The following is a 27,478-nucleotide window of genomic DNA, read 5'->3' as shown; positions in this document are numbered from 1 at the left end:
TTTGCTTGAGGAAGATTCACCCTGAGCTAACATCTGTGCCAATCTCCCTCTATTTTGTATGTGGGATGCTACCACTGCATGACTGCTGATGAGTGGTGTAGGTCCATGCCTGAAAACTGAACCCACGCCGCCAAAGCAGAGTACGCTGAACTTAACCACTAGGCCACCGGGCTGGCCTCTGGTAGTTCTATTTTTAATCTTTTGAGGAACCTCCATACTGTTGTCCACAGTGGCTACATCAATTTACATTCCCAAAATGTATTTATAGTACTTTGCAGACAGGTTTCCTGGGGTTACCAGAACAAAGTACCTCAAACTGAGTGGCTCAACACAGCGGACATTTATTCTCTCACAGTTCTGGAGGCTGGAAGTCCCAGATCGAGGTGTGGGCAGGGCTGGCTCCCTCTGAGGCTCTGAGGGAGGATCTGTTCCAGGCCTTTCTCCTGGCCCTCCCTCTCTGTCCACGTAACCAGTTTCTCTTTATCCTGAAAGACCCTATTCCATGGACCCAGCTCTGTAAAGACTCCTGTACTGCGTTGAAGAGTGTTCCCCCAAAATTCGTGTCCACTGGAACCTCAGAATGTGATCGTATTTGGAAATAGGGCCTTTTTTTTTTTTTTTTGTGAGGAAGACTGGCCCTGAGTTAACATCCGATGCCAATCCTCCTCTTTTTGCAGAGGAAGACCGGCCCTGGGCTAACATCTGTGCCCATCTTCCTCTATTTTATATGGGACGCTGCCACAGCATGGCTTGACAAGCAGTGTGTTGGTGCGAGCCCGGGATCTGAACCTGCGAACCCTCGGGCCCTCGAAGCAGAGTGTGCACTTAACTGCTGCGCCACCGAGCCGGCCCCGGACACAGGGCCTTTGAATGAGGAATAGAACCTTGTTTTCTTTTTTTTTTTTTTGGTGAGGAAGATCAGCCCTGAGCTAACATCCGTGCCAATCCTCCTCTTTTTGCTGAGGAAGACCGGCTCTGAGCTAACATCTATTGCCAATTCTCCTCCTTTTTTCCCCCAAAGCCCCAGTAGATAGTTGTATGTCATAGTTGCACATCCTTCTAGTTGCTGTATGTGGGACGTGGCCTCAGCATGGCTGCAGAAGCGGTGCGTCAGCACGCTCGGGATCCGAACCCGGGCTGGAAGATGTAATCCAGTTAAGATGAGGTCACACTAGAGTAGGGTGGGACCATGTCCTCATAAAGAGAGGAGAGATACATGTGAAGCCAAGTATCTGAGGGGTACTATACATATTAAACCAATTTACTGTTTTTCCGGTTTAACTGGAGGGGTGACTCAGGGGTCTCGAGGATTTGTGAGCTTGTTTTGCAGGAGAAAGAGAACGCCTTCAGGGAGGTTGAGGTCACCGGATGGCCAATCACCGGACGGACAGATGGCCGGCCCTCAGCAGCTGTGGAAGCCCAGAAGTCAGATTGCCCAGAGGCTCATCGGGAGTGACCCCTTTGTTTCCCTGAAGCCCCTCCTGCCAAGTCCCTTAGCTTATAAAACCCCCCTGCTTTCTGTTCTAGGGGAGGTGGATTTGAGCAAACCCAGGCTCCCACCTACTCGTTTTGGCCAATTTGAATAAACCTTTCTCATCTCCAAGCACCGATGTCTCAGTGTGTGGCTTGCTGGGCATCGGGCACATGAACTTGAGATGAAGAGGTTCGCTATCACACACACACAGGAGGAGGCTGTGTGACGACAGAGGCGGAGATTGGAGTGACGCAGTTACCGGCCAAGGATTGCCAGCAGCCATCGGAAGCTGAAACAGGAAAGGAAGGATCCTCCCTGGAGCCTTTGGAGGGAGCACGGCCCTGTGACACCTTGATCTTGGACTTCTGGCCTCCAGACCCTGAGGGAATGAATTTCTGTGGTTTCAAGCCACTCACTTTGTAGTCATTTTTGATAGCAGCCACAGGAAACTAATGCCCCTCCCTTGTCACCCCCCCAGCCTCCGCAGAGGGCTGGCTCCTGGAGGACTGGCGAGGGACGGTGAGTGCTCGGTGGTGGAGGAGGTCAAGGGCACAGCTGGCCTCCAGGCCCAGCCCTGGCTCTCACCAGTGGTGGATGGGGCTGGCATAGGCGACCTCTCTGTACTCAGAGTCTTCGCCTGAAATCGGGTACGGGCCTCTGACCAGATTGCTCTGATGACTAAAATAACAGTGGGCGAGGAGCCTGGCTGGGAGGGAGGATGTTGTTGTTACCATTGTCTTTCAGATTGGCTCACAAACGACCTCCTAGCTGTTCCAGATTCACCAGGATCTCAGTCTGACCCTCCGCCCCGGGGAACACAGAAGGGCCGGGTCCTGGTGACTGCTCTGGGGCCCAACTTCTTTCCCTGTTGCAACCTGTGGACCATGGACACTGACCGGGCTTGCCGGGGCCCTGGGGGCGCCCGGGGCCTCCGACACCATGTCTAGGCTGTCTTTAGACAGGCTGGAGTTCTCCGTCGTGGGGACTGGAGACTCTGCGTCTTGGTTCTCATTCGATTGTGTGCTGGAGACTGATTCATCCGGCAACTGAAAAAACAAGAAAATCGTTTGTGATGGGTGATTAAGCACACATGCCCCTGGGAGGACAGGGGCTGAGGATCCTACGGCAGGGCCCGCTCTGGCCTCAGCTCTGCCCTGACCACCGGCTCGGCTGGCCTTGGTCAAGACGCCTTGAGGCCCTTTTGGTGCCTCAGTTTCCCCATCATGAACCAAACCCTTCCGAGTCTAAAGGGCCTCCAGCTCAGGACCCTTGGCTCCCGTTTGGCCACAGAACCACTATTGGGCTAACACTCAGGCCAGGAAAGGGCCTCCTGGAGCCAGTCCGGCCCCCTACTAACTCGAGGGCTGGCTGCCCCTCGACGGGAGGCTGCTCCGGGACCATACCTCATGCTGCCCAGGGCCGAGGCTATACTCACCACGTGCTCTCCTCCATCACTGTCTCCTGTGAAGACAGACAGAAAACTGGTTAATGGTGGCAGGAGATCCTACTCTGTGACTTGTGGCGGCTTGGGAAGTGACCACACCCCTCTTCAGGCCAGGAAGCTGTAGCAGTGAGCCTGGCTGTGCCTCGATGCCCACAGCTATCCGCTTCCGCAACTCCTGAAACCTTCCAAGAGGCCTTCGGCTCTCTGCACCAAGAGCGCCCAGCCGCCACTTAGCCCTGTACTTGCTCTTCCCCACCGAGCCTGCCGGGCAAACCTGCCCTGAGCCCATGTCTGCCTCTGAGGCTGACCTGGGACCCCGTAATCTAGCCGAGCCCGTCCCTCAGCCTCAGAGGTCGGGGGCTCAGCTGCCGACAGCACTGTGAAAACTCCCAGGCGTGTGCTCTCCCGTTCGGCTGTTCGTCTAGGTTAGGAGGAGCTTCAGCTCATGAGAACCAGACACTGTTGAGGAAAGGTGCGGCCGCATGGTAACTCAGGTGCCCTTAGGAGCTGCCCCGCAGCCCAGGATGTCCCTCGTTCCACCCAACGGTCCTCCCATCAATGCTTCATACCGTCAGGGAGATGATGGCACGGAATCCGGAATCCTTTGTCTTCTCGTTTTAGAGCATAACAAAAGATGATGATCACAATAACCAGGAAAAGTAGAAAGCTTCCGATCACACACCAATGATGTCTGCTGGCTAAAAGTGGGAAGGAGAAAATGTCTCGGTAAGGTCAACTGACTTTTTTTCCAGCAGCCACAGGATAAAGAACAAACAAACAGATCCAGTAATTCCAATTCTGGAAATATACCCGAAGGAAATGAAAATACTATGTTGAAGAGATATTTGCACCCCCTGTTCATAGCAGCGTTATTCACAATAGCCGCGACATGGAAACAAACCTAAGTGTCCATCAGTGGGTGAGTGGGTAAAGAAGATGTGGTCTATACATACAATGGAATATTACTCAGCCATAAAAAGAACATCTTGCTATTTGCAACAACATGGATGGACCTTGAGGGCATTATGCTAAGTGAGATAAGTCAGACAGAGAAAGACAAATACTGTATGATCTCATTCATATGTCGAATCTAAAAAAAAAAAAAAAAAACCCAAACCTATAGAAAAAGAGATCAGACTTGTGGTTCCCAGAGGCAGGGGGTGGGGGTGCGGGAAATGGATGAAGGGGATGGATAGGTACAAACTTCCATCTATAAGATAAATAAGTCCTGGGGATGTAGTGTACAGCATGGTGACTATAGTTAACAAAGCTGTGTGGTATATTTGAAAGTTGTTAAGACAGTAGATCCTGAGAGTTCTCATCACAAGGATAAAAACAATTTTTTTCTTCTTTTTCTTTCTTTCTCTTTTTTTTTGGTGAGGAAGCTTGGCCTTGAGCTAACATCTATGGCCAATCTTCCTCTTTTTGCTCGAGGAAGATTGTTGCTGAACTAACATCTGTGCCAATCTTCCTCTAGGTTGTATGTGGGATGCCGCCACATACAAGCGGCGAGTAGGCCCGCACCCAGGATCCGAACCCGCGAACCCCAGGCCGCCGAAGCGGAGCGCGCAAACTTAACCACTATGCCACTGGGCCGGCCCCTCTTTTTTCTCTTTTCTATGGTATCTATATGAGATGATAGATGTGAACTAAACTTAGTGTGGTGATCACTTTATGATACATATACATCAAGTCATTATGCTGTACACCTTAAACTTATAGAGCACTGTATGTCAATCATATCTCAATAAAACGGGGAAAAAAAAGAACAAACAAACAAACATCTCCGCTTGCTGGCCTGGCAGACCTTGCCCACCCTAGTGAGCAGGCCTCCTCTGGCCTGGCCTGGAGGCTGGGCCCAGCACGCGGTGGGGGTCGGGAGGAGAGGCTACCCCAGGTTGGCGCAGCTGAGGGCAGGGAGGTCTGACCCCTCCCCCAGGGTGGTGTGTGGTGGCAGGTCTCCAAGGGGCCTGGAGGATTCATTCTGCAGCACAGGTATTTGAGGAAGGGTGCTCTGATGCCCGCCCTGAGGAGATGTCCTGTGCCTGCCCGCAACCTCGCGACAGTCCCCTTAGGAGACAGGCATCAGGACACCTCGGCGAGTGGGGTTGGGCAGAGCCATGCTGTGCCTCTGGTGACCAACGAGGGCTGGTTTGCCCTGTATTGGCACTGAAAGTCCTGGTGTGCAAAATTAAGAAATATGTGTATTAGTCTCTGCCCCCGTTCCTGCTAATATTTGGTCTTTGACCCCAGTTGCTGACACAGAGCTCCTAAACCCTTGTAATTCCCCGAGTGATGGGAATGTCTTTTGTTCTAATGAGGTGGCTCTGGGTGAGCTCCTGGGTGGGGCCTGGCCACCAGAAGGACCAAGCAATGATTAGAAGTTGGAACCTCGAGCCCCACCCGGCATCGTCCAGGGAGGGGAGAGAGGCTGGAAGTGGAGTTAATGATGGATCATGCCTCTGTGATGAAGCCTCCATAAAATTCCCAAAAGAAGGGGGTTCGGAGAGCTTCCGAGTTGGTGAATGCATCTACGTGCCAGGAGGGTGGTACACTCCGAGTCCACGGGGAGAGAAGCTCCTGTGCTCAGGACCCTTCTGAACCTCACCCTATGTACTTCTTCAACTGGCTGTGCATCTGTTTCCTTCATAATATCTTTTATAATAAACCAGTGAATGTGGATAAATGTTTCCCTGAGTTCCGTGAGCTGCTTTACAAATGACTGAATCCAAGGAGGGGGTGACGGGAACCTCCGATTTGTAGGCAAGTGGGACAGAAGTTATGGGTAACCTGGGGACCCATGACTTGTGATGGGCATCTGAAGTGGGGGGCAGTCTTGTGGGACCGAGCCCTTAACCTGCGGGGTCTGTGCTAACTCTGGTTAGTTTCAGAATGAATTGACTTGCAAGACACCCAGCTGGTGTTGGAGAATTGGTCATTGTGGGGGAAAAAACTACACACATCTGGTGTCAGAAGCACTGTGAGGGCAAAACAGAAACAGACTTTCCCCTAGACCGCTGGGGAGCCCCTGGGTCTTCAGCCAATAGGGCCACCCTGTGTGTCCCTCCCCTGGACACAGACCTAAGAACAGAGGCCCAAGGGGGTCACATGACACCTGACTTTCCAAAGCCTCGGTCCTCCTATAATGAAGGGAAGTGCAGCTTTTCCTCAAGGGTTTACTTGCTTATTTTTAAATTGTAGTAAAATATACATCACATAAAATCAACCATGTTAACCATTTTAAGTATACGTTCTGCTTTCTCTCTATAGATTTGCCTCTTCTGGACACTTCATACAAATGGAATTATATGACATGGTCTTTTGTGTCTGGCTTCTTTCACTAAGCGTAATGTAGCATGTGACAGTACTTCATGCCTGGTTACGCGTAAGTAATATTCAGATATATGTATATTGGAAGATATTCCATTTTGTTCGTTATTCATCTGCTAATGGACTTAAATTTTTTTTTTTTTTTAAATAATAAACCCTTGAGCCAAGACCATTCTATGGGAAGGGCAGTTTTTTCAACAAATGGTATTGGGGAAACTGACATCCACATGCGAAGAATGAAGTTGGACCCTTACCTGACATACACAAAAATGAACTCAAAATGAATCAAAGACCTAAACGTAAGAGCTAAAACTATAAGAAAGAAACGAGTAGAAGAAAACATAAGGGAAAAGCTTTATGACACTGGATTGGGCAATGATTTCTTGGAGATGACAGCAAAGGCACAGGCAACAAAAGAAAAGATAGACAAACAAGACAATCAAAATAAAAAACATCTGTGTATCAACGAATGCACAAACAACAGAGAGAAAAGACACAGAATGGGAGAAAATATTTGCAAATCACGTACCTGAGAGGGGAGAAAGAACTCCTACAACTCAAGAACCACCACCGCCAAGCAGCACAATTTTTAAAACGTCTGTCTATGGACAGAAGACAGATTAGTGTTTGCCAGGGGCTGAGGGAGGAGAGAAGGGGGCGTGATTGTGTCCTGGGTACAGAGTCCTTTTGGGGGGATGTCCATGTTTTGGAACTAGATAGAGGTGGTGGTCCTAAGTGCCACTAAATTGTTCACTTTACAATGGGTAATTTTATATTATGTGAATTTCTTAATAAAAAATATACATATTTTTAAAAAACAGCTCTCTTACTTGGACCAGCCAAGCCGCACACTGTGTCTGCCACCCGGGTGCAGTTCTGGAGGACCACGCTCCCTCTGGGACACCTGGGGGAGAGAGACACCCTCAGTATTCCTCCCCTAATGTCTCCCCAGGCCCACCGGCACCCGGGTCCATGGCGTCACCATCACGCTGTCTCCCCGGGCCCAGAAGGGGCCCGGCACGCAGCAGGGACACCCCCACCCCAACCCGCATTTGGGGAGCACTGTGTGCTGTGGTCAGAGACCACGAAGGCCCTGGCCACATGGAGAGCCACACACTCTCAGGCCCTGCACCAGCACCTCAGATATCCTCGCCGTCCTTCTGACTGGAGGAATGGTCACTTATTTTCCTCCTCTACGAATACTGATGGCCTGGTTAGCAGGCATATGGACTGAAGGAAAAGGAATTTGTCCTGCTTTTAGCAAAGGCTCAGGAATTTAGGGTTTCTTCCTAATTGCTGCAAGTTACAGGCTCTTATGCATTTTCGTGATTGAAGTAATGGGTAGGTGTGTTTAGGCCCAGGATGAAGTATTTACTTGGTAACGTCCCTCACAGACTCCAAGCTCCCTGCACCACACTGAAGGGTGACAACTGTAGATGTCTCTAAGGGCATTTCACGAGCCCCATGCTTTCCACCATCTCCCCAGGTTCCCCACCCTCTTCTGGGAATGAATGAGGTTTATTCCAGAATCACAAAGCAGAAAACACTGGAGAAAGCTCCAGCTTAGACATCCTTGAAGGAACTAAAAGCCCTGTCCAGCCTGTCACTTTGCTTTCTTTAGACTGGACCCAGCCCTGGAGATGGTGGGCATGCAAGTCCTGGGTCCCCCAGGCCATAGAGGCCCGACACCGTAGCGACCCCAGGGTGAGGCATTGGGCAGCTTGTCAGCAACTCGGATGCCGGAGGACGCTGCCAAGATGCCTCCAGAATTCTGAGGGAGTAGTTTCCCGCCCCGCACACACCGGTCCGCAGAATGTGAGGGAAGAAAAAGCCCTTCGTAAGAGGCAATGATGAGAAGTCTATGTCCTGCATCCTTTACTAGGGTGCAATATAAGGATGCACTTCAGCCAAACAGAGGAGCAGACCAAGACAGGGGAGGTGGAGGGCAGAACCCAAAAGGGCGGGGAAGGGAGGTCCCACACTGGCTTCTGGGAGCAGACCTTCAGGGCGGTGAGTCCAGCTGAGAATTTAGGGACACGGGGCACCAGGACGGATGACAGACAGTGAGGGTGACAGAGAGCTCAGAAAAAGTGAGGCGTGAAAAAGGCAAGCAATGCGTTAAGACAGGGGAAGGCAATCAGGAAACTCTAGAAAGGAGAAAAGAACTACGTAAAATAGAATCTGTCCAAATAAGAAATAACCTGAAAATTGGCACGATTCTATGGAGCTGGGGAGATAGGAAAAGAGAGAACCACTCGGGTGGAGCCAGAACGGTCTTGGCTGGCGCTGGGCTGTCCTTACCCGGTCAAAAGTCACACGTCCTGCTGGTTTTCAGCCCCTAATAAATAACCCACAGGAGTCCAGGGCCACCGCCGACCCGCGCCTGGGGCACCCGCGCATTGTCACCTACTTGCTGCATGGAGTGCAGAATTCCAAGGCCTCCGGGACCCGGTAGAAATGGCCCGATGGGCACTGGCATACCCGGTCTCTGGTCGAAGTGCAATTCTCCAACACTTTTTCACCTGCAGTTCAGGGAAGACCGGTCAGTCCAAGGGAAGTGCCCTGTCCTTGTGCGTACATGTGGACCTACATCGTCATTTGGCGCGGAAACAGTTGGCCCCTGTACGGAACTCAGCCAGCCAGGCAGAAGCCCCGAGTGGTGGTGAGCACCGTAAACACTGCTGGGGCATCCTTACCACACCTTCACACGCCCGTCTCCCAGGGCAAATGCCTAGAACAGGCGTGTGGGCTCAAAAGGTTTGCATGGATCAATTCTGAACCACAGCCTCACCGTGCCCCCCCGGGCCTCTATTCAAGGCACGTACCCCACTGCCAGGGCAAGGGGACGCTCCCTGTCCGCCATCTCCACGGCCTCTCCACGCATCTAGCCATCTCTGGCGGCCTGTCAATATTTAATTCACATTTTCATGCGCTCCGTGGAGCTCCCAGGGAATCTGAGCACCTTCTCACGAACTTCAAGGGGCCCACCGCTCAGGGTGCTTTCTTTCGATAAACTGACTTGCCAGACTTCTCCTCTTAATGGGGATTGTACCCTTTGTGGCTGATGGAAAAAATTTAAATATTTTTCCCACTGGGTGGTTCACCTTTCAACCTTGTTTACAGAATTCAGTGCCAACAGGAACAGTGAAGTTCTAGATGTCACATGTGGTGTAGCTCTGAGGCTAGGTAACCATCGTCTGACTGTGTGACAGAAAGATCCAGCTCAGCTAAACCCTTGGGGGTAGGTACTGTGGGCCCCTTGGGGGCCGAGTTCTTGGTCCTGTCCTCTGCAGTTGAGCAATACAGGAAATTTTAAAGAAAAGTTGGTTCATGGTAAATTTGAATACGGACTGGATGTCAGATGATATTAGGGAATAATATTCACCTCCCTGGATGTGGTCCTAGCACTTGGTTCTGTAGGGGAAGGTCTTGATTCTCAGGCAACGCATGCTGCAGTGTTTCGGGGTGAAATACTATGCCATTTGCAGCTTACTTTGAAACTGTTCGTAGACACACACACACCCACACCCACACCCACAGAAATGTGGTAAAACAGTAATTGTTTAATCTTCGGTGGAAGAGTCTCTTCTTTCAACTTTACTACATGTTTGAAAATTTTCATATTAAAAAATTGCTTATTCCTCGAGGGGTGATTTTTACCTTTTTACTTTTTTTTTTTTGAGGAAGATCGGTCCTGAGCTAACATCTGCCAATCCTCCTCTCTTTTTGCTGAGGAAGACTGGCCCTGGGCTGACATCCGTGCCCGTCTTCCTCCACTTTACATGGGACGCCGCCACAAGATGGCTTGACAAGCACTGGTGCGTCGGTGCGCGCCCAGGATCCGAACCGGTGAACCCTGGGCCGCCGCAGTGGAGCACGCGCACTTAACTACTTGTACGACCGGGCAGGCCCCTTATTATTTTTTTGTGTGCATGTATTTTCTAAATTTTCTAGATTGAATTTGCTAATTTGCAATTTGAAGGAAATGATTAAAAGTGAAAAATAACTGCTTAGAATTTTGGCTCCAAGGGTAACCAAAGCTTTGTCACTTTTTTTTTTCTTACTCTCACAATACACAGGGAACAGTTTGTTATGCAAATAAAAGTTCTCCAGACACTTCTTTCCAGTGGCTGCCGAGCACTGTGTGAGCAGTGTTGTGAATGCACCGTCTCTCCTTTACCCAAATGCTGGGTTAATACGCGTTTGGGTTTTCCTAACTCTTCAGAGCTAAGCAGCAAACATCCTCGTGGCTAAATTATTTAGGCTCAACTTGAATGACTTCTTTAGGGCACATTCCTAGCCTGGCCACTGCTGGGTCAGGGGGCTGAGGGTTTCAAGGTCAAGGAAGGTGCCTGTGGCCGTAGACTCACCGTTAGAGCAGGTGGAGCAAAGTTGGCAGGAATCCATGCCGTTGGGGTGTGCCGTAAAGGTCCCTCTGTCACACTCCATACACTTTCCCAGGGTGTGGGGGATCCTGCAGTGCTCACGGACGTACCAGCCTGTGCAAGAGTTTGGGTGCTGAGGTCAGATCCCGCACCAGGGCACCCTGGGGTCCTGGGCTGTGCTGTCCACCCACCCAGTCCCCGGGGCTTGCCTCTCCAATAAGTAAATAGAAATACTTATGTCTTGGAGTTTCGGATTGTGACAACACTTTGGAAATGATGAAGCGCCAAAGTGCCATGGCTCTTGCCTCCAAGGGCTCCGGCCACCTGCCCTGCATTTGCTCCTCCAGACAGCTGTGCTGTGGGGCATGGCAGGGATCCCGACCCCCTTCTGACCCGTCAGATATGGAGGACGAGCATCTGGTCCATGGTCAGTGGAAGAACTGAGACAACAGCCCAGCTCTCCGCCTGCCCAGCCAGGGCTTGCCAGCCAACTGCCCCAAGGGGAAACGAGAGCAAGTGACGGCTGCGCGAAGTTCCAGGGCTCAGCATCCTGCTGAAGGAGCATCGCCCAGGTTCCCTCTAAAGGGACTTGAGATCTGACAAGTGTTCTGTTCAATATCCCATGAGCACTTCACTCGGTCAGCCTGGGCTTCCTTTGCCAAGTTTGCTAAGGGCAGGCCAGTTCTTCCTTCTAGAAGGTTTTCCCCAGGACCATTTCCCACCTCGTCAGCCCTCTGCTAGCCTCCACCACTGCAATGTTAGAGGAATTTAAGTAGCCCTGGGAACTTCCTTTCATGTTAATAGATACATATTTATTCTATTGTACAGCCAGAAAAAATTAACAAGTACAGCGAATGTGTGACCTCATGGATATCATTGCTCGGGACAAGGCTGAAGGAGGTTGTGCAATGGTTTATTTATCTCAGTAGATGGTGGGAATTACAGGTTCAGGACTCAGGCGAGCCCACCCACCAGACCTTCAATAACAGAACCTTCCCCCGAACCCTCCCAAGCCTGGCCCTCGGGAACTGGCAGGGTTGTGGTGTGACTCCCAAATCCTGGGTGCCCACTCATGGCATTGGGTTCTTTCTAATGGTCCCAAAGGTCACTTCCAGAAGCTGACAATCGTGTAGCATGCAAAGTCTACGTGAGAACAGAGACCTGGGGGCGAATGGTCCTGAGGTGTGGCTGTCTTCTGTCAAAAACAGGACTTTCAAAGCATCAAAAGGGAGCTGGAGACGGAAGTGTGATGGAATGCCTGACACGTCTTCAGTGGGTCTGGAACGGATGAAGCTAACGCACCTGAAGCTTGCTTTATGGCTCCTGTCTCTTTATGAACACTGATACTGATTTTTCATTTACAGCAGCAATATACATTTCCTTTTTGAAATAGACTGATTTGAAATTTAACAGTGATTCAAACTAAAGAACAATCTTAAAATCATTCCCTAAATGCCACTATCACAAGTGGCCAACTTTTGGGGGCACAGAGCAGTGTCCGTGTGGGTGACAGACCCCAAGTGCACACCCCTTGTCCAAGGCGCTGTGTTCAAAACCTGATGGTCCAGGAGTGTCAGTGTTACTACTCTCTTTACAGCTAAGGAGAGGCTGTTGGCGGCGGGGTCGGGGTGGGGGGCAGCAGGGGACATGCCCAGGTCATCTGGCTAGTGAGCTGCCATGACGGGCCTGGTCCGGGTCCGAGGCTCTCCTCCCGTGACAGGTGAGGACCGACAGCGAGGGAGGCTGAACACACCGCAGGCTGTGCACAGACTCCCGCCATGCCCCTCATGGCCTTGTCTGTGAGTTTGTCTCTCGGGAGGTGGGGGAGCCTGAGGCTCGGGGAACCCCAGGCTTGGAGTCCCCGTCTGCGCAGTGAAGGGTTAACTCTGTGGGCTTGGGGTGCTCAAACCCTGCACATCCCCAAGGTCTTCAGGACTGGCCCTTGACCGGCTCCAGGAGGTAATGTCTGAGCCCTTGCACTGTCCTGCCCCGGGCCTGGTGAGAGCCTCTTTATCTACCTGGGGCCCCGTGCCAGCAGATCGTCTATGCTAACAACATGATTTATGGTGAGTGTCTGTTTTGTTTGCCTGGGGTCCTGGGCCATGCTATATCAGCTTGACCTACGGAGGGCCTGGAGGCTAAGGTCAACCGCGTGGGCGACCAGCCACGCTGGTGATCAGCCACGCCCATGTGACCGGCCCCCAGCAGAAACTCTACACATCCAGGCTTGGGTGAGCTCCCCCGGGTGGCAGTGCTCCATGCATGTGTCACACAAGGCTGCTGGGAGAATGAAGGGCTGGCTGTCCACGTGCTCCACTGGGAGAGGTCAGCTGGAAGCTGGCGCCTGGTCTCTCCTGGACCTGCCCCCAAGCCTTTACACTGGCTGGTTTTAACCTTTCCGAAATCCACCATAACCGTGAATGTAACAGCTTTTCTGGATCCTGTGAGTCCTTCTAGCAATCGTGGGTCTTGGGGACCCCCAGCACAGGAATGCGTGCCCTCTGCTGGCAGAGTGTGCCAGCACTAGGAAGGACGAGCCGGGGCTGAGCCACTGACAGATGGTGTGACCTCGAGCAAGCCACTTAACTGCTCTGGGCCCGATTTCCTCACCTGCCAGAGGAGACCCTGGCTTCTGCAGCAGGTGCTGGGAGGGTGACGTTAATTCTCCCGGTTCCCCCTCTTGAGCCCCCTGTCCCCTCAGCTGGGTTCTGGGGCTCACCCCTTGTATGGCAGATAGGAGAGCCCAGATGGGGAGGGGCTGCTGGACACCCCCTGCCCACTCAGTACAAACAGACCCACAAACCCTCCTTTGCGGGGCTGGGTAGAGTTGGGGGACGTGGACGGCAGGCAGCTGCCCGGTGCCGGATCCCGTCCCGGGACTCACCGGCCTTGCAGAGCTCGCAGCAGTGGCCGGCAGCCCAGTACTCGCCAGGCCCGCAGGACTCGCGGCCAGGGGGCACCAGGCTCTGTGTGGAGACCAAGTCGGTCACAGTGTTCACCTTCAGATGGAAAAGAACAAGACACGTTTTACTAATAGCCCACTTTCAACGTCGCCTCTGACATGGTGGGCATTTTCTCAGCTGTGCATAAGTTATAGTTCAATTCATCTCAACGGCAACCCTGAAAGGCAGGTACCATTAAACCTGACGTTACGAGAGGTCAGGTGTCCTGCCCAAGGTTCCGGCTGGTCAGTGCTGGGCGAGGACACCATCCCAGACCATCTCATGGTCTCAGCTCTTCACTAGAGAGCTAGGGCTCCTCACCATACACGCCCCAGCCCGCAAAGAACATGACCACATTCTGCGGGGCCCCGAACTCCACCCTCAGTCTGTGCCTGCTGGACTGGGGCATGGGACAGCCATAGACAAATTGGTTCCACAGGTGATGAAATGAGCCATTTCTCATTTGGAATCATCTCCTGGGGTTGAATGTGTTACAATGTACAGGTTTTACAGGTAACAAGAATTTAGTGACGATAACATCAACAAGAACAAAGAAATATCTGGGCTGGCGAAGCTCAGAAAGTGAGATAGCAGCCACCCCATCAAACAAAGGGGAAGTGTAAAGGGGCAGAGGTGTCCTGGAGGAAGAGGGGCTGGGCTGGACATGGCAGGAACAGCAACAGACTGAATTGACCCCAGCTGGACAGAGGGGCCCCTTGAGCGGGTCTCGGCCCTGGTGTTCTCTCTGCAGACAGAAGCAGCCTGGGGGTGGGGATGGGGACGGCGGCAGCAACCTCATGGGGTTGCAGCCTTGGAGCATCCAGAGGGTCTCTAGCGACATAACAATATTGTTGGGGGGCAGCATTTGTGTGGTGACCCTTCTCAGGCTTGATTTCAGGAGAGAAGGTGATGGGGGGAGAGTGGAGCACCTGGACCCCCAAAGCTGGCAGCCTCCAGAGACTGTCCTAGATAATATCATGTAATTAAAATAAGGAATAGAGACGTGTCTAAGTACTTAATGAGTATTAAAACATGGGGTAATAGTGCAAAGTGGTGACATCTGGAATACTAATGGAATGGGGACAGTGGGTTAGGGTTCCTACAACAGCCATGTGTCACTTAACGAAGAGGGCACATTCTGAGAAATGCATAATTAGGCAATTGTGTCATTGTGCGAACGTCGTAGAGCACACTTATACAAACCTAGATGGTATAGCCTACTACACACCTAGGCTGTATGATACTAAACTTATGGGACCACTGTTGTATATGTGATCCATCATTGACCAAAACGTCATTATGCAGCACATGACTAAGTATCCTCGAGCAAAATTACAGCAAGTGTGGGGGCTATTCTTTTGCCAAGACTCAGCTTGGACTCCACATCTCCAACCAAGTCTTTTCAAAAAGCAGAGCCATCACTGCTTGGTATATTCCCTCATGTCTCTGAACTTCTACCTAATAAATTAGTAAATAGGTTTTTAAAAACCACTGGAATCATAGACGTAATACACCGTGGTGGATAGTTAAGGCCTTCTGGCTGACTGTTTCTCCAAACTTCAGTAATCTTTAGACCCTTTGATAGAAGAAAAGAAGTTCATATTCTCACTTAAATCATCTTTTACAATATTGTTTTGAGAGGTCCCAGAGTGACATGAGGGAAGATGGGGAAGTAGGGAGCACCAGGAATCCATCTTCTTACTGGCAGAATCTGTCTGATGTAACTATTTTAGAACTCTGGAAACCATTCCAAGGCTGGCAGCTCCCAGGGGAAGGCTGGGTAGGTCAGTCTCAGTGAATCTGGGTCAATTTTAGCTCTTAGCATAGTAGCCACTACCCATCCCCCACCCTCCAGCCCCGAGGCCGGCAGCCATGCATGTGTTCCTGGAGCAGCTCGAGGAGCCAGGGTGGATCATAACGACCTTGTCATCCAAACATCGGGGCTCTATCTGAGTGATGGTGGGTGCTTCCGATTGAAGAGGTGCAGGCACAGAGGTGGGCACCTCTGCTCACAGAGGTGGGCAGACATTACTGTAACCCCTCACCAGCTGAAACAGCTTCCAAGAGATTTAAAGAGCTAGAGCCTGTTTCTTTTTCCCTTTTGTTTTCCTTTTTTCTCCTTTTGGGAGCCAGACTTGTAAGGATAAGGACATTCAAAAGCAACTGCATATATGGGGGCATTTAGACAGTTACTATACATGTTCAGGCAAAGACACAGGCTCAGAAAAGACCCAGAAGACCTGATCCCCAGCACAGAGACACCCTACCAAACAAGTAAAGAAACCTGGGGAAGGGGGAAAACACAACTTCTGGAGTTACTATGTTAAGATTCAGATGTCCAGTTTTCAACAAAAAAATCACAAGGCACACAAAACACAGGAAAGTACGGCCTATTCGAAGGAAAAAAACACAGTCCTGTGTGACAGAAACCACTTCCGAGGAAGACCAGATGGCAGTTTTATTTAGCCAAAACTCTAAAACAACTGTCTTAAAGATGCTCGAAGAGCTAAAGGAAGACATGGACAAAATCAGGAAAATGGTATATAAACATAGCAAAAATATCAATAAAGACATAACACACTTAAAAGGGAACTAAAAAGAAATTCTGGGGCTGAGAAGTACAGTAACTGAAGTAGACAACTCACTATAGGGATTAAAAAGTATATTTGAGCAGGCAGAAGAAAGAATCAGAGAACAGGAAGATAGGAGAACTGAAATTATTGAGTCTGAGGAACAGAAAGAAAAAAGACTCACGAAAAGTGAACAGAGCTTAAGAGACCTGTAAGACACCGTCAAGTGCATCAATATACGCATTGTGGGAGTCCCAGAAGGAGAAGAGAGAGAAAGGGTCAGAGAGATTATTTGAAGAAATAATGGCCTAAAACATTCTGAATTTGATTCAAGATATGAATCTACAAATCTAAGAAGCCGATCAAACTCATTAGGATGAATTCAGAGAGACTCACATCGAGACACATAATCCAATTGTCAAAAGACAAAGACAAAGAGAGAATCTTTAAAGCAGCAAGACAGAAATGACTCATCACATACAGGAATCCCCAACAAGATTATCAGCAGGTTTCTCATTAGAAACCTTGGAGACCAGAGGGCAATGGGTTGATATATCCAAGGTGCTAAAAGGAAAGAACTGCTACCCTAGAACACTATATCCAAGCAAAACTGTCCTTCAAAAATGAGGGAGAGGGGCAGGCCCGGTGGCACAGCAGTTAAGTGCATGTGCTCTGCTTCGGCAGCCCGGGGTTTGCAGGTTTGGATCCTGGGCGAGCACCGATGCACCGCCTGTCAAGCCATGCTGTGGCAGCGTCCCATATAAAGTAGAGGAAGATGGGCATGGATGTTAGCCCAGGGCCAGTCTTCCTCAGCGAAAAAGAGGAGGATTGGCAACAGATGTTAGCTCAGGGCTGATGTTCCTCACACACACACACACACAAAAATGAGGGTGAAATAAAGACATTTCAAGATAAACAAAAGCTGAGGGAGTTTGTTACCGTTAGACCTGCCCTCAAGAAATGCTAAAGTGGATCTGGTTGAAAAGAAAGGACACTGGATTGTAACTCAAGGCCACATGAAGAAATAAAGATGTCTGGTAAAGGTAAATATGCAGACGTTATAAAAGCTAGTATTATTATAATTTTGGTGTTTTTTTTTTTGTGAGGAAGATCAGCTCTGAGCTAACATCTGCCAATCCTGCTCTTTTTGCTGAGGAAGACTGGCCCTGGGCTAACATCCATGCCCATCTTCCTCCACTTTATACAGGATGCCGCCACAGCATGGCTTGACAAGTTGTGCCTCAGTGCGCGCCGGGATCCGAACCAGCGAACCCTGGGCCGCCGCAGCGGAGTGTGCGCACTTAACCACTTTCACCACTGGGCAGGCCCCTATAATTTTGGTTTTTAACTCCACTTTTTATTTTCTACATATTTAAAAAACAAATGTATAGGGGCTGGCCCCGTGGCGTAGCGGTTAAGTGCGTGCGCTCCACTGCTGGCGGCCTGGGGTTCGGATCCTGGGCGCGCACCAATGCACCCCTTGTCAGGCCATGCTGTGGCGGCGTCCCACATAAAGTGGAGGAAGATGCGCACAGATGTTAGCCCATGGCCAGTCTTCCTCAGCAAAAAGAGGTGGATTGGCGTGGATGTTAGCTCAGGGCTGTTCTTCCTCACCAAAAAATAAATAAAATTAAAAAAAAAAATGCATAAAATACAATTATTAGTCTATGTTTTTGGCCACACAACGCACAAAGCTGTAATTCTGTGACATGCTTAACTAAAAGGGGGTCGGGATGAAGCTATAGCAGCAGAGTTTTATATGCTATTCATGTTAAGCTGGTACAAATTCCAGTTAGAGTGTTATAACTTTAGGATGTTGCACGTAATCTCTAAGATAACTACCAAGAAAATCACTATATAATTTGCACAAAAAGAAATGAGAAGTGACTTAAAACTTCTCACTACGAAAAGTAAACTAGAGGCCGGCCCAGTAGCATAGTGGTTGGGTTCGTGTGCTCCACTTCGGCGGCCTGGGGGTTCGCAGGTGTCGGATCCTGGGCTCGGACCTACGCACGGCTTATCAAGCCATGCTCTGGTGGCATCCCACATATAAAGTACAGGAAGATGGGCACGGACGTTGGTCAATCTTCCACAGCAAAAAAAGAGGAGGATTGGCAACAGATGTTAGCTGAGGGCTAATCTTCCTCAAAAAAAAAAAAGTAAACTAAACACAAAAGAAGGCAGTAATGTAGGAAATGACAGACAAAGAAAGCCATAAGGCACATAGAAAACAAATAGCACAAGGACAGAAGTAAGTTCCTCCTTAATAGTAATTACTTTAAATGTAAATGGGTTAAACTGTCCAATCAAAAGCAAAGATTGGCAGAATGAATTTTAAAAAATGATCTGACTGAATGCTGTCTACAAGAGACTCAATTTAGATCCAAATACATACACAGTTTGAAAGTGAAAAGATAAAAAAAGATATTCAATGCACACAGGGACCAAAAGTGAGCTGAAGTGGCTATACAAACATCAGACAAAATATACTTTAAGTAAAAATCTGTTACAAGAGACAAAGAAGGACATTACAATGATAAAAGGGCCAATATAGCAAGAAGATATAACAATTATAAACATTTATGCTTCTAATAACAGACCCTCCAAACGTGTGAAGCAGAACTGGCAAAGTTGAAGAGAATAACAGACAGTTTTACAACAATAGTTGGAGACTTCAATACTCCACTTCCAATAATGGATAGAATAATCAGATAGAAGATAAGCAAGGAAACAGAGGACTTGGCCAACACAATACAGCAACTAGATGTAACAGACATATACAGAACACTCCACCCAACAACAACAGAATAAATATTCTTCTCCAATGGACACAGGATACTCTCCAGGAGAGACCATATGTTAAAATACAAAAAAGTGGGGAAAGTGGGGAATTACTATTGCTTATACAGAAATAAAAAAGATTATAAGACAGTAGTATGAACAATTGTATGTCAAGAAATTGGATAACCTAGATGAAACGACAAATTCCAGGAAACACAAAACCTACCAAGACTGACACATGAGGAAATAGAAAACCTGAATGCACCTGTAACTAATAAGGAGATTGACTCAGTAATCAAAAAACCTCCCAACAAAGAGAAGCCCTGGATTAGAAAGTTTTATTGGTAAATTCTATCAAACATTTTTTTTAATAATTTTATTTATTTATTGTTCCCCCAAAGCCCCAGTAGATAGTTGTAGGTCATAGTTGCACATCCTTCTAGTTGCTGTATGTGGGACGCGGCCTCAGCATGGCCGGAGAAGCGGTGCGTCGGTGCGCGCCCAGGATCCAAACCCAGGCCGCCAGCATCAGAGCGCGAGCACTCAACCGCTAAGCCACGTGGCCGGCCCTCTAGCAAACATTTAAAGAAGAACTTACATCAATCCTTCTCAAACTCTTCTAAAAAACTGACGAGGCGACAACACTTCCTAACTCATCTTACGAGGCCAGCAGCACCTGATACCAAAGACATTTGCCAGAGCAAGAAATGGCAAATACAGACTTCTGAAAATATCCACTGAAAATGAGAAACCTGTGATTGGCTCACGTAGTCAGCCTCCAGATTCCTGGGATAAGGATTAGGATTCCTTTGTTTTACCCCTGTTGAGGACAAACGACCATGCCATATTATTCAGGTTAGATTCTCAGAATGCCCAGGAATATGAACGGATACTCATTGCACGGTCTCCAGATCATTCGATGTTTGTCAAAAAACGTTGTATGCAGCAACGAGAGCAACTCTTCGAAAGGAGTCCGCACGAGGCCACGTGAAAGATGAAGTATTTGGCACAGTAAAGGAAGCTGCATCATTGACTGCTCCACTGCCTGCAGCTGAGGACCAGTCAAGACAGATTAAAATCGATGAGCTACATACCAGCGTGGGGTGACACCAAGCACCAAACACTACAAGGAGTAGCCTTTCCTATTTCTTGAGAAGCTTTTCAGGCTTTGGAAAAATTGAACTCAATTATGTGCAATTGGAAATAGATATAAAATATAGGAAATAGGAAAACAGATACAAAAATAAAATGATAATTTTGGCCAACACAACACAGAACTAAAAGATTTGCTAAAGAGGACTCGTAAAGATTTAGCACATTACCATTTCTTTCTGTATAAACACTCCCATGAAGGAGACGATTTGGAGTCCCCAGTTTTTATTGATTCAGTGCCTAGATACACACTCAGTATAAGAGAACGGATGCTGTGTTCTAGCTGGAGGAACTCTGCCAGAAATTGTAGAAAGACAACTATAAACAGATGTGGTCAGAAGGATGGAGAGAGCGGTGAGGATGAGCCGCCGGCACACGTCGTTTATGAGGGAGTACAACCTCAAGCAGCGCGCACATGAGCCAAGTTTTGCAAAACCAAAAGGTCGCGCAGGAAAAAAAGAAGTGGAAGACTAATCAGGGGTCCAGCTGAAACTGAAGCCACTGCTGATTGAAATCACTATATTCAGTACCATAATACTGGTGTTTTACAAGTCCAGCTATTCCTACAGGAGAACTGAAACCACTCCATGTTGATATATAGGGGGAAAAAATGTACTTGTTGAAAAATAGCACTTTTCACTTGTTTTTAAAAACATGTGTTTTTAAAATTCATGTTAGAAGACTCATGATCTCTCTTTTTGAATTAAAGCTAGAAAAGGAATCGACAGAGTAATGTTTAATTTTGTGACTCTTTTCATAGAATGATGATTCCACACTTTTACATCATTCTTAAAATTTTATACAGTTGGGCCAATTCCAGAAAGTCTAATGCCTCAAAGGAAGATATGCTTCTCATCGCTCTTTTAAGGGAGAAAGACCTTAAAACGGCCTGGACGGCGGCGGGTTGGGGGGGTGGGCGTGTGGGGGACGCCGGGAGGGGGTGAGGGAGGGTGCGGCCGGGATGGTGGGGGTGGGGGGCTGCGGGGGGCCCACGCCGGCGGCGGGGGGTGGTGGTGAGGGGGGGCGTGGGGGGGGCGCGGGCCCACGCCGGCGGCGGGGGGGCGGGGCCGTGACGGCGGCGGGGGGGGGGGTGAGAGGGGGTGGGGCCGTGACGGCGGCAGGGGGGGTGAGGGGGGGGGGTGGGGAGGTGGGGGGCGCGGGCCCACGCCGGCGGCGGGGGGTGGGGGGTGTGGTGAGTGGGGCGGCGCGGGCCCACGCCGGCGGCGGGGGGTGGTGGTGAGGGGGGGCGTGGGGGGGCGCGGGCCCACGCCGGCGGCGGGGGGTGGGGAGGGGGGTGTGGGGAGTGGGGCGGCGCGGGCCCACGCCGGCGGCGGGGGGGCGGGGCCGTGACGGCGGCGGGGGGGGGGGGTGAGGGGGTTGGGTGGGCAGGTGGGGGGCGGGGCCGTGACGGCGGCGGGGGGGGGGGTGAGAGGGGGTGGGGCCGTGACGGCGGCAGGGGGGGTGAGGGGGGGGGTGGGGAGGTGGGGGGCGCGGGCCCACGCCGGCGGCGGGGGGTGGGGGGGTGTGGTGAGTGGGGCGGCGCGGGCCCACGCCGGCGGCGGGGGGTGGTGGTGAGGGGGGGCGTGGGGGGGCGCGGGCCCACGCCGGCGGCGGGGGGGCGGGGCCGTGACGGCGGCGGGGGGGCGGGGCGGGCGCGGGCCCACGCGGGCGGCGCGGAAGGACACGGACGGCGACGCGAGGCCGACGCTGCCGGGGACGGGGGAGCGGACGTGGACGACGCGTGACGGCAGTGTCTGAGGATATCGCAAGGCTCGTTTGCAAACAGTTTTAGTAAATTCTCTAGTGCTGTGAAAGTTTCCATTTCAAAGGTGAGTCATTTCATTAGCGGTAGTGTGAGGCTAAATATTCTGTTCAAACTGGATATGAAATCGATATCCCTCAAAAGCAAACAAAACTGAAGTCAATAACTTTGAAAAGTTTTCAACATCAACCTTGATTTCTCCGAGGCAAACCGGCGGCGCGGCGGCGAGGTGCGCGCGCCCCGCTGCGTGGGCGTCCGCAGGTTCGGATCCCGCGCGCGCAGGGACGCGCCGCCTGTCACCCGCGCTGTGACGGGGTCCCCATACAAGGTGGAGGAAGATGGGCAGGACCTTAGCCCAGGGCCAGCCTTCCTCAGCAGAGAGAGGAGGATTGGCACGGATGTCAGCTCAGGGCCGATCTTCCTCACACACCAAAATAAATAAAAAATAAAAACATTTATAGGCAAATCATGTTATCACTTTTATGCAAATATTCAGATTTAATAAAATTGTTTTAAAGCCTAGCAGATGAATACTTAAGGATCTTGTTTCAATTTATATCTTATTTGAAAACACATGTAACTATTTTCTAATGAATCTCTAGGGAGACGGCTGATTGCGTGCCGGGGAAGGAGAGTAGGAGGGATGTCGAAGCGGCCGCGGGACACTTTTGCGGGCCCGGGACGCCTCCACTCTCCCGATGGTGACGGCTTCCCCGGGGTGAACTGAAGATGTGCTGTGTCCTGAATGTGGATTATTCAGGACAGGAACGAGGAAGCCGTTACAACATCCTCCCAATTAGGACACATTAAATCGCCTCTGGCTACGCCGCGGGCGTGGGTGACAGTGGCGAGAAGAACGGCCCTGCGCGCGTTCGCCGTCGCGCCTGCCCGCCCCCCGCGCTCGCCGCCGGCCGAGGAGCTGGACGCCGAGCGCTCGGCCCCGCCGCGACCCCGTCGGGATCGGGGGTGCTCGGGACACTGCCGGTCTCCCTCCGGGCTCCAGAACTCAGACTTCGTCCGAGTCTCTCCGCGAGGGCTCCGCCGCGCGCGCCCCGTGCCCGGCCCTCGGGGGTCTTCCCTCTCCGGAGTCCCCCGCCCCGGCCCCGAGCCCCGCCGCCGCACACCCACCTGCGCCGGGAGCAGCAGTAGCGCCGGGAGCAGCAGTAGCGCCAGAGCGGCCAGCCGGGCCATGGCGCCAAACGCGGGGCTGCCAGCGAGCCAGGCACACCGGTTAGGCGGGCACGCCGCCGGCTGCGCTGCTCTATACTCCGGGGCGGGGCTACAGATGGGGCCCCGCCCCCCAGCTCTCGGAGTTCCCTCCTCCAGAGCACCAGTCACGTGAGCTAAGGCAGAGGAAGGAGCTCTTGCGTCGTTCGCTAGGAGCCCCACCCCTCCCCGCCAGCGACTGCAATGCCAGCGGCCTGGTTTGTCGCCGGCGCCTTCCAGATTCACGGGGCCCACTTCAGCTCAGGCGGTGAGCCACAAACCCCTCGGGGCCCCTCATCCGACAGCATCTTGTGATCTGCTGGGGAGTAGGGGGAGAGCGACGTTGGGAGTGGGGTAGGGGGGCATGAGAGGGATTCAGGGGGAGGAGACGGTTCTTCAAAAGAGGAACCTCTCGTAACCCCGTATCTGGGCATTGGCCCACCTGTTCACTTGGGGTTATGCCCACAAAGCTTTCTTTTTTTTTTGTACAAAGATCAGCCCTGAGCTAACATCCATGTCAGTCGTCTTTTTTTTTTTTTTATAATTTTTTATTTATTTATTTTTTTCCGCAAAGCCCCAGTAGATAGTTGTATGTCATAGCTGCACAGCCTTCTAGTTGCTGTATGTGGGACGCGGCCTCAGCGTGGCCGGAGAAGCAGTGCGTCGGTGCGCACCCGGGATCCCAACCCGGGCCACCAGCAGCGGAGCTCGTGCACTTAACCGCTAAGCCACGGGGCTGGCCCTCAGTCGTCTTCTTTTTGCTGAGGAAGACTGGCCCTGAGCTCACAGCTGTGCCAATCTTCCTCCATTTTATGAGGGACTCTGCCACAGCATGGCCTGAGAAGCGGTGCGTGGGTCGGCGCCCGAGATCAGAACCAGGGCTGCCAGCAGCGGAGCGCGAGCGCTTAACCGCCACGCCACGGGGCCGGCTCCTCACCCAGCTTTCTTTTCCTCCTTGATGTAGAATGGTTCTTGGTGTACCAAAGACATAAAGAGAATTCTGGGAGGGGTTTCCGAGGCTTGGGGTAGTTGGGGGAGTGGAGCTGTGAGTCAGGCTGCGCCAGCCAATTAGCTCTGAAAGATGGGTGTCCGACTGCTACATCCCGGTGACTAATCAGCTCTGAAAGACGTGCAAGGCAGACCAGGGCTTCCAGTCCTGAGCAGCCTGCCCTCCTGGATGCAGGAAACTACCACCCAGAGGGCACCCACTCTCCAGCAGGGGGTGGTGTCCACCTGGGGGTCCAGAGCCAGTCTGAGGGCGCTGCCCTGGGGAGGGCAGTCCAGTCTGCCTGAGGCAGGCGTGACGGCTGGGATGGCAGTGCCCACCTGCCCCTTCCTTGGCCCCAGCCCAAGCCTCATCCTGCCCGGGGCCCTGGGGGCCCAGGTGGAGAGACCCAGACCCCTCTCAAGGACACTGCTTGCGCACCTCTTTCCCTGTGGTCTCTTATCCTTCACACACTGTTAGGGGTGGGCCACAGCCTCTCTTTGCCGTGGTGTGTGGGGTCTGTGGTCAGCTGCCCCCCTCCCTCCTTCAGGGGCATCCTGGGCTATCCCAGCAAAGGCAGGCCCACTCACTCTGGCCACAGTGGAACACAAGCAAGTGCCAGGCTGGCGCAGCAGGGCGGGGAGGGGGTGGTCCGTGGAGGCAAGACACCAACCAGGCAAAATGGGCGTCGGCACAGCCTTGGCAGTTCCCTGGGGGGCCCTGGTGGGTAATGCTGCCCCCGCGTCCTCAGCTGGCTCAGCGGATGGTGGTCAGGAACCCCGGCCTCCTAGTGCTTGCTCCACAGGGTGGGTCTGCTTCCTCCTGCTGCCTGCAAACTGCACCCCATCCTCCCCCGACCCCTGCTCTCCAGCCTCACAGCCTCCGGCACCTCCAGCCCCAGACAGCCCCCTGCCTGCCTTGAGTGTCTCCTGGAAACACCCCCCACGTTTCTGAAGTCCCCCAAGAAGACAATGCGCACTGTGTGTCCGTTTATTTCAGGGTATGGAGCACAGACACAGACACGTCCCCAAATCAGGGTGGGGAGGGCAAGGACATGGATACAAAAACTGGAAGATGAAACGTTCAGCTCAGGCGGCACCACCACAACACAGTTTAAGGCTCCGCATGTATCTGTGTGTGCAGATGCTTACACACGCACGCACGCGCACGCACACACACGGCGGGCAGCACTTGACACAGGAACAGAGGCTAAACGCCAGACGCTGCTCGCAGCCTGCCTAAAATATTGCAATTGCGTTTATTAAAAAAGTGTGGAATGGGAAGACCGTGCCTCAGTCTGAGCAAAGTGTCCAACCCAAGCCTCCCTGACCCAGGGGGTGCTCACGTGTGCCCGCCCCATCTCGGTATGTCCGGGCTGTGGGAGGTGGGGCGGGTCATAGCTGGGCTCCCGTCCAAACAGCACACCAGTGGAATAAAACCCAGAAGGCCCTCTCAGAGCAGCTCCAGCCTGCCCCGGGAGCCCCCCCTGAGGCCCCTCCAGCGCAAGGTGGGCAGAGTCTCAGGAAGGAGACCAAGGAGGCCCTGGGGCCCCCTGGGGACTCTCTGCTGGCTCCTCAAAACCCCCCATTCGTCCCTGCTGGGGAGTGATTGTCCAAGGCTGAGCAGGCGCTCCTACTCTCCCTCCGGCAGTCCCACTTGGCTAGTGGAAGCTGCACTGGGAAGGACCAGGCGAGATGACCAGGGAGAGTGGCGCACGGTGAAGCGGCATTTGGCTTTAGCATCAAGGCCGGCGCTGGGCGGAGGGCCCTGCGGGAGAGGCCAGTGCCTCCCCAAGAGGAGCCTGTGCGGCCCCCTGGGTCCCTCCTCTCGCCGTGGGCCCCTCTGTCCATGTTGGCCGGCTCTCTCTGCCTCCCTGGGGCCGGCTTAAAGTGCTAGGTGCCTGGGTGGGAGGGCGGGTCGGGGCTGGCCGGAGTTCTGCAGGCAATGCCCATGCTGCCCCCAACGGGCTCTTATTTGAGGATGTAGTTAAGGAGCAGCTGACACGCCAGGAACACGCAGAGCAGGAACCAGGAGCGGGGGCTCTGCAGGAGGCCTGGGGTCGGCGCCTGCCTGGCCTGGGCCGTGGAGCTCAGCATGGCTGAGAGGTGCCTGCAACAAATGAACGACAGAGTGCAGCAGCTGAACCAGGCCAGCCCGGCCCACCCTCCCAACAGCCGAGAGAGGGTGCTCTCTGGGTGCCAGACCAGACAGGATGGCACGTCCCCGCCCTCCAGGGACATGGGTGCCAATGAGGGTGGGGGCTCATTAGGAGGAGGGGGCCTAGGGCACAACGGCTGCACTGGGTTTCCTAGGCACACATTCCAGGGAGAGGGGGGTCAGGGCAGGGGAGCTGGGCCTCTTGCATCCCCCCTCCAACCCCTGGTGTGATGGGCTGAGCTGTGTCTCCCCTGCCCCAAAGTTACATGTTGGAGTCCTAAGCCCCAGCACCTCAGAATGTGGCTGTATTTGGAGCTGGGGTCTTTAAAGAGGTGATTAGGTTAAAATGAGGCTGTTAGGGTGGGTCCTAATCCAGTGTCCTATAAGACTGGTGACCTTATAGGAAGAGGAGATCAGGACACAGACACGCACAGAGGGACAACCATGTGAGGACACAGGGAGACGACGGCCGTCTACACACCAGGGAGAGAGGCCTCAGGAGGAACCAGCCCTGCCCACACCTGGATCTCGGACGTCCAGCCTCCAGGACTGGGAGACAGTAAATGTCTGTGGTTTAAGCCACCTGGTCTGGGGGGCTTTGTTACGGCAGTCCCAGGACACTCATCCCCTGCCCTGGACTCTGATGTCACTGTGTGTCTGCACTGCTGCAGAAGCTTCTGGCTGTTCTCCTGGCCACCCGCCTTGCAGCCAGCCTCCTCCTGTGGTGCCAGGCGGCTGTTCCGACCCTCCCTGGCTCCCGTGGCCTCAGGGCTCAGCTCCACCATCTCGGCTCACCCTTTCTCCCAGCAGCGGCCCTCCTGTGGCGCCCACAGCTCAGTACTGACCTTTGCTGTCCCCTCCTCCCTTCCTCCCTGCCCACCTACATTCTCCAGGAAGCCCTCCCTGACCACACAGGTGGCCTTCTCTCATTCTTCCAAGGTGCCATCCTCCCTTTCTCTTGGCCCCACACAGCCTCACAAAGCAGCAGGTTATTAAAAAGGTGACAAGCACCTCTGTGCCAAGTGTTGGGTTGGTCACAGAGGAGGCTGAGGCCAGCCTCATCACTGCCATGCTTATCCTGGGCTTCCCAACCGGCTGGGACGCTAACAGCTGCTGAATGTGGCTGGGTGCCGGGCACAGAGCCCAGCCCTCTGCACCATATTCATCCTGCCCGGGGGCGCTGCTATCACCCCACTTTACGGAGGGGAGACTGAGGTACTGGCAGCCTGAGCCCCCACAGCCAGTGAGACTGGAGCCAGGAACCTGGCTTTGGAGTGGAGCTGGAAACTA

At 52.5% G+C, this 27,478-nt stretch overlaps 2 protein-coding genes, 1 long non-coding RNA gene and 1 pseudogene across 4 annotated transcripts in view; 2 read left to right on the top strand and 2 right to left on the bottom strand.

The window, feature by feature from the left end:
- The first annotated feature begins 1,932 nt into the window (after positions 1 to 1,932).
- LOC131394700 (uncharacterized) lies at positions 1,933 to 5,660 on the top strand. The gene is made up of 4 exons (XR_009216215.1): positions 1,933 to 1,993; positions 2,219 to 2,310; positions 3,540 to 3,644; positions 4,396 to 5,660. It is a non-coding gene; the product is annotated as an uncharacterized LOC131394700 (long non-coding RNA).
- Positions 2,239 to 23,074, bottom strand: LOC131394699 (tumor necrosis factor receptor superfamily member 22-like). The gene is made up of 8 exons (XM_058526138.1): positions 22,969 to 23,074; positions 13,518 to 13,632; positions 10,619 to 10,747; positions 8,659 to 8,770; positions 7,079 to 7,152; positions 3,488 to 3,616; positions 2,910 to 2,935; positions 2,239 to 2,520 (listed from the first exon to the last, which is right to left on the bottom strand). Exons 1-8 carry the CDS (start codon positions 23,029 to 23,031, stop codon positions 2,254 to 2,256), a joined length of 915 nt encoding a protein of 304 aa, XP_058382121.1. The 5' UTR covers positions 23,032 to 23,074; the 3' UTR covers positions 2,239 to 2,253.
- Positions 14,072 to 20,590, top strand: LOC131395477 (twinfilin-1-like; annotated as a pseudogene).
- A 1,933-nt stretch (positions 23,075 to 25,007) lies between the features above and the next one.
- Positions 25,008 to 27,478, bottom strand: part of OSBPL5 (oxysterol binding protein like 5) — a 75,050-nt gene continuing 72,579 nt past the window's right edge. For both annotated transcript variants that reach the window (XM_058526129.1, XM_058526130.1), the window contains one exon: positions 25,008 to 26,140. In XM_058526129.1, the coding sequence (XP_058382112.1) occupies positions 26,002 to 26,140 (139 nt within the window). In that variant the 3' untranslated portion in view covers positions 25,008 to 26,001. The remainder of the gene's footprint in view (positions 26,141 to 27,478) is intronic.

This window comes from Diceros bicornis, chromosome 31, assembly GCF_020826845.1.
Source record: "Diceros bicornis minor isolate mBicDic1 chromosome 31, mDicBic1.mat.cur, whole genome shotgun sequence".
In the NCBI taxonomy this organism is placed as follows: Eukaryota; Metazoa; Chordata; class Mammalia; order Perissodactyla; family Rhinocerotidae; genus Diceros; species Diceros bicornis.
This window is presented reverse-complemented; position numbering and strand designations above follow the sequence as displayed.

Excerpts from the sequence above, each read along its gene's own strand:
- LOC131394699 (XM_058526138.1), bottom strand. The coding sequence starts at position 23,031 with ATGGCCCGGCTGGCCGCTCTGGCGCTACTGCTGCTCCCGGCGCTACTG. Across the intron at positions 13,633-22,968 it reads TACTGCTGCTCCCGGCGCAG|GTGAACACTGTGACCGACTT; the intron begins GTGGGTGTGCGG and ends TTCCATCTGAAG. Across the intron at positions 8,771-10,618 it reads TTGCTCCACCTGCTCTAACG|GTGAAAAAGTGTTGGAGAAT; the intron begins GTGAGTCTACGG and ends CCTGAACTGCAG.